At 44.6% G+C, this 6,193-nt stretch overlaps 1 protein-coding gene across 1 annotated transcript; it reads left to right on the top strand.

The window, feature by feature from the left end:
- The first annotated feature begins 710 nt into the window (after positions 1-710).
- LOC145821656 (uncharacterized) lies at positions 711-1,082 on the top strand. The gene has a single exon (XM_082918198.1). It carries the CDS (start codon positions 711-713, stop codon positions 1,080-1,082), a length of 372 nt encoding a protein of 123 aa, XP_082774324.1.
- The last annotated feature ends 5,111 nt before the right edge of the window (positions 1,083-6,193 follow it).

Genomic DNA, 6,193 nt, shown 5'->3' with positions numbered 1-6,193 from the left:
GCGATCACCCAATACAAGCGAGGCCTACCAGTCGGACATAGACTGCAAGACTCGCTTACGATGCACCAGCCTATGACCATGGAATCATTGACGCACTGGATTAACGAGCACATCTAAGTTGATGATGATGCCGCCACTGCCACTGAAAAGGCATATCCTGTGGTAGCGAACAAATGTGTGTCTAAAAAAGTCCACTCGGTGGGACAGGAGGATGACTGCCCTAATAACCGAGCTAGAGAATAACACCGCGGAGCTGGCCGTAATGACAGAAACAGAGGACGTAGGAATGACCGAGCTAATGCTCCACGCAACGAAGAGGAAGATACCAAGAGCAAGTTGAAGGCATGGACGAGCATCACCACTGTCTTCAAAATTTTGATTTATCGCATTCTTAGTGAAATCCGAGGCGAGCCATATGTCCAATGGCCAGCAAAGTTGGGGGATGCCCAGAGGGGATTCAAGTTAAGATACTACTACACTTTCCATGAAGAAAGGGGCACCGTACGGAGGACTGCGTGCCGTTAAAACAACACTTGGAAGAGCTAGTTACAGCGGGGCACTTAGACTAGTACATAGATGGCGGCATAAGGGTATCTCCGCAAGGGCCAACAGAGCCTAATGAACTAGCCGTCCTGGATGTAACGCCTCAAAAAGTTATCAATGTCATTCATGGTATCATAGAGCAAGCGCGAGTATGCCAACTCAGGGGAATGATTAAGAAGGCTGAACATATGAGAGAAGTGTTTTCTGTTCAGCCCGCCATGAAGAAGGGAAAAACTGAGATACAAGACATCATGACCTTTTCTAGCAAAGATTTGGAAAGAATTCAAACCCCTCACAACGACGCCTTAGTTGTAACACTTCGTGTCAAAGAGTTTGACATCAAGAGAATTTTGATCAACCAAGGGAGTTCGATCGAAATCATCTATTACGACGCATTCAAACAAATGAAGTTAGAAGAGAAAGACTTAGCCCCTGCAACTTCGCCTCTAGTTGGATTCAACTCACAACTGGAGTGGCTGATTGGAAAGATCATATTACCGGTCAAAATAGGATTAGTCACGAAGCAAGTGGAGTTCTAGGTGCTGAAGGTCCCATCGACTTCCAACCTGATCTTGGAAAAGGGCTGGTTGTATGCCATGCAAGCAGTGGCTTCAACCTATCACTAGGTCATGCGCTTTGCTGCCCCAACCAGACAAATTGAAGAAGTTTGGAGAGACCAAGTAATGTCAAAGTAGTGCTTCGTCGCAGTAAACAGCACCCGAGCTGCGAAAGGCTTTGTCCAAATAATAGAATGGCCATATGGGAAAAAGGTCCTGGAAGATGTGAGGAGAAAGGCTGAGGAGAAGTGAGTAGAAGATTTAGTAGAGGTTCGGATTGATGAGAACGATCCGAGCAAGTTCTTCCTCTTAGGTTCATCATTGTCCAGCACCGCGCGGAGGGACTACGTAAACTTTTTGGTCTCCAACGTTGAAGTCTTTGCATGGACGCCTTACGATATGCCTAGCTTTGATCCAAACTTCATTTTCCATTAACTCAAAGTTTTTTCTAACGCTCAGCCGATCATACAGAGAACTCGACGCTCAGCCTTGTACCATACTGAAGTGGTGGCCAAGGAGGTCAAAAACTTGTTGGAGACCGGGGCGATTGAGGAGGTGCAATGCCCAAAGTGGATCTCTAACACGGTGGTGGTTCTAAAGAAAAATGAGAAATAATGAGTATGCGTCGACTACAAAACAATCAACAGACCTTACCCCAATGATAGCTTTCCCCTCCCAAGAATCGACCAGCTAGTGGATTTAACCGCTAGTCATCGAAGGTTCAGCTTCCTTGATGCATACCGCGGCTATCACCAAATTTCCATGTACGAGGCAGACCGAGAGATCACTTCTTTTACCACGCCAAGAGGACTGTATTGCTACATGGTCATGCCCTTTAGCCTAAAGAACACTGAGGCAACTTTCCAAAGAATGGTGACAAAAATGTTTGCTCCTTTACTTGGCCGCACCATGGAAGCATATATTAACGATATGGTGGTCAAAAGTAAGGATGAATCTCAGCACCTCCACGACCTAGCTGATATGTTCACTATCCTCACACACCACAAGTTGCGATTAAATGCTTCCAAGTGTGCTTTCGGAGTGGGAACTGGAAAATTTCTGAGCTTTCTGGTTACCAACCGAAGTATTGAAGCTAACCTTTCACAGATCAAGGCAATACAAGAGCTGGAACGATGAAATTCCACAAAAAACGTGCAACATCTTGCCGGAATGGCAGCTGCGCTGAACAGATTTATCAATCGGTCATCAAATCGTTGCAAGCCCTTTTTCAAGACTTTGAAAACCAAGTTTTTTTAGGACGAAGAATGCGACCAAGCTCTGGCAGACTTAAAGGCATATCTTTCTTTCACCCCAATATTGGTCACCCCACAGCTAGGTAAAGAGCTCTATCTCTATCTGGCCGTTTCTCAACACACGGTCAACGCGGTACTCATTCGAGCAAACGGACTGCAACACCTCCCTATTTTTTATGTCAACAAAACTTTGCTTCCCTCTGAGTCAAGATATCTGCTGCTTGAAAAACTGGCTCTAGCTCTCATAATGGCTTTTAGAAAGTTAGCGCACTATTTCCACGCTCACACAATCATAGTACTGATCGAGTTTCCACTCAAGGTGCTTTTTGAGAAGGCGGATTACTCTAGTAGAATCTTGAAATGAGTGGTAGAGCTGGGGCAGTACGACATCAGGTTTCAGCTGCGAACAACCATCTAGGCACAAGCCTTGGCCAACTTTGTTACAGAATTTACACCGGGCACCTATCTTGTCTACCCGATAGATCTGGCGCATGAAACCAAGCAGATAGAAGTGGCTTGTGCGGATTTAACACGGCCAATTATCCTCATGCTGCCAGAAGGAGGCAAGGTGCAAGCTACAGAAAGACAAGGCAATGTTGAAACGGCAAAAGGAGAAACAACTGACCTACTAAAAACAAAGGAAGACAGACAAGCAGGTAAGCTACGCATAAAGGAGACCACAACCTTGGACTTGTAACATTCTTAGAATCCATCTGACTGCTGGAAATTGTTCATTGGCAAGATGTGGAAACTCTTCATTGATACAGCTTCGAATAGACATGGTGCCAGGCTGGGGGTTGTCTTAACTTTGCCCGATGGACTAACCATTGAGCACGCTATCATGCTTAGATTTTCAGTGTCCAACAATGAGGCTGAATATGAAGCCTTCCTAGCCAGCCTAAAAAGTGCCCTACGGATAAAGGAAACCGCACTTATGGTATTCAACGATTCCAAACTTGTCATCAACTAAATCTCTGGTGAATACGAGGCTAAGGATGAGAGGATGGCCAAGTATCAAGCACTGGTACACGCCGAAATCAAAAAGTTTGTCACAATTCGACTGGAACAAATCAGCCTCGAAGAGAATAGTCAAGCAGATGAACTGGCCAATTTGGAATCCATGCAAAACATCTTTCATAATCCTTTGATGATCGAGTTCTTACCCTGGCCTAGCATCGAAGAACCTGAGGCGCCCGAAGTCCTCTACACCGACTTAGGGCCGTCTTAGATGGACCCCATCATCACTTTCCTCAAAGATCGAGTCCTGCCAGTTGAAAATAAAGAAACCAACAAGATAAAGACTAAGTTAGAGCGGTTTTGGCTCTTTTCATCTGGCGCCTTGTACAAAAGGTCCTTTACTGGGCCATACCTGCTATGCGTCCATCCCAGCAAGGTTGAAATTTTCTTCTTTGAAATTCACGAAGGCATGTGTGAAAGCCACATCAGGGGCAGATTGCTGGCATACCGAGCAATTTTCCAAGGTTATTAGTGGTCGTGCATGCAAGTAGATGGGCAAAAATATGTGCACAAATGCGAGAAGTGCCAGAAATTTGCACACCAGATTCATCAGTCGGCTAGAGAGCTGCTCTCCTTGACGAATCCTTGGTCTTTTTCCCTTTGGGGATTGGATATTGTTGGACCACTCCCAACAGCTCCGAGTAGTCGCAAGTTTTTTATCGTTGCCACTGACTACTTCACCAAATGGGTAGAAACTAAGCCATTGGCAACCATCAAAGAGAAAGACGTGAAGACGTTTGTATGGCAGAATGTCATCACTCGTTTCGGAGTACCAAAGGCCCTCATCTCAGATAACAGGATGTAGTTTGATAGGAAACTATGTCGCGGATTTTGCGAAGAGTTGAAGATTGAATTTTACAATTCCACACCGGCCTATCCCCAGTCCAATGGACAAGCTGAAGCTTCTAACAAAACTATCTTGGATGGTCTGAAGAAGCGGTTGGAGAAGGCCAAAGAGAGGTGGACTGAAGAAATGCCCAACGTATTATGGGCATACCGAACTACCCCAAGACATTCTACCGAGAAGACTCCATTCGCCCTGGCTTATGGCATGGAGGTCGTCATACCTTTAGAAATTGGCATACCAACCATCCAGTCTGAAATTTTGAGCCCGACTTAAATAGTGAAGCTATCGCCCTAGAGTTGGACCTAACTGAAGAAAGAAGAGAAAAGACGCTAATTCACATTGCAACCTATCAACAAGAGCTCTCCAAGAAATACAACAAGACCATGCATCCACGATTATTCAAAGTTAGAGACTAGGTCTTGAAGAAAGTAATGGACAACACTCTGGTCCTTGGAGAAGGAAAATTGGGCGCAAATTGGGAAGGGCCATACAAAATAACTGGCCTTGCTGGCAAAAGGGTACACCATTTAGAAGAATTAGACAACAACGCTATTCCAAGACCATGGAATACGGCTAACCTCAAACAGTTTTACTTCTAAAATGTAATTCTTCTTCTTTTTTAATCACACTTGGCATTTGGTGTTGTATGTAAAGTTTGATGAGCAATGGAAAGAGCCCTTTTATTTCTCTTTGTGTTGTGCGATTATGTTTATTCTTCTTCCCTTTAAGTGTTACATTAAGTTACTGGGTAATAGGGGCAATTTACCCTCAGTTGAGACGATGCACCATGCAAAAAGTTCGTGTTATGACCAGCTTAGGACAGAAAATCGAGTTGATTTTGCTCACCTCGAGCTGACTTTTACCACCGTACAAATGGTTGGTGTTATCCCCTATTGTCATCATTGGTACCGAGCTGACTTCACTTATCCTTTCTCAAGCTGATCTCGCTCACCAAACGGGAAAATTGGTGCTATTCCCAATTTTGGCAACGAAACCCGAGCTGTTTTTGCTCGTCACCCCTGAGTTGATTTTGCTCGTCCTCCCGAGCTGCTTTTGCTCGCTTGGACGAAAGTTGGTGTTCTACCTAACTTATGATTTGAAACCAAGCTGACTTTGCTCGTTACCCCGAGCTAATTTTGCTCAACGGGGAGAAAACTGATGTAATTTAAAAGATGATTTTTTTCTTCATTAACCGAGTTGATTTTGCCCATTACCCCGAGCTGGATTTGCTCACTGGGGAGATAGTTGATGTAATTAAAAACAAAGCTGCTTTTTTGCCTCTCTAACCGAGTTGATTTTGCTCGCTGGAGGAGAGTTAGGGTTCTTTGCAGTAGTAAAGACCCTAACCGTGCTAATTTTTGCACGGGGAGAAAGTTGTGCTTCCCCAACTTTGTATTGTCTTATCCAAGCAGAAATTAGCTTGGAATGACAAAGTGTACTTCACATTTGGGTCCAGCGAGTGATTTTCATCTCAACACTATGGAAAATTAACACGCAAAAGAGTTGAAGTGAGCAGTTTTATATCGGTGACAATAAAAGATAGCGTTGCAATCATTCAGACAAAGCAGTAAAATTGAAGACGACACATGCATGATGCAAGCAAAAAGAAGCTGAAAAGTTTGTCATTCATAATCCAGTTCGATTACAAAAATGGGGCTCGTAGCCTGGTTACAAAGAAAACAAATAGAGCAAAAGGAAAATACAAAAGAGCCTAACTATGCCCTAATCTATGTTTACAGTTTCCTCTTGATCGGCTAAGTCCTCATCAGTCGTATTCAGCGCCGTTTCTTCTTCCGTGCCGATGCCCAGATCGGCTCTTAACTCAGCTTGGTCACTGCTTGGGGATTCTTCTTCCGCAATGACCGGTTGGGGAATCACATTGGTCGGTGAGGGGAGTGTTGCCTCAGCCGCGCTAGTTGCCGTCACCTCAATCAACTTCTGCCATACAGCTACGGCGTAGGCTTGCATATGCGACA

Source organism: Camellia sinensis, chromosome 3 (genome assembly GCF_055761805.1).
Source record: "Camellia sinensis isolate YWXY chromosome 3, ASM5576180v1, whole genome shotgun sequence".
NCBI lineage: Eukaryota > Viridiplantae > Streptophyta > Magnoliopsida > Ericales > Theaceae > Camellia > Camellia sinensis.
This window is presented reverse-complemented; position numbering and strand designations above follow the sequence as displayed.

What these genes read in the sequence shown, in the direction of transcription:
- LOC145821656 (XM_082918198.1), top strand. Translation starts at nt 711, where the DNA reads ATGATTAAGAAGGCTGAACATATGAGAGAAGTGTTTTCTGTTCAGCCC.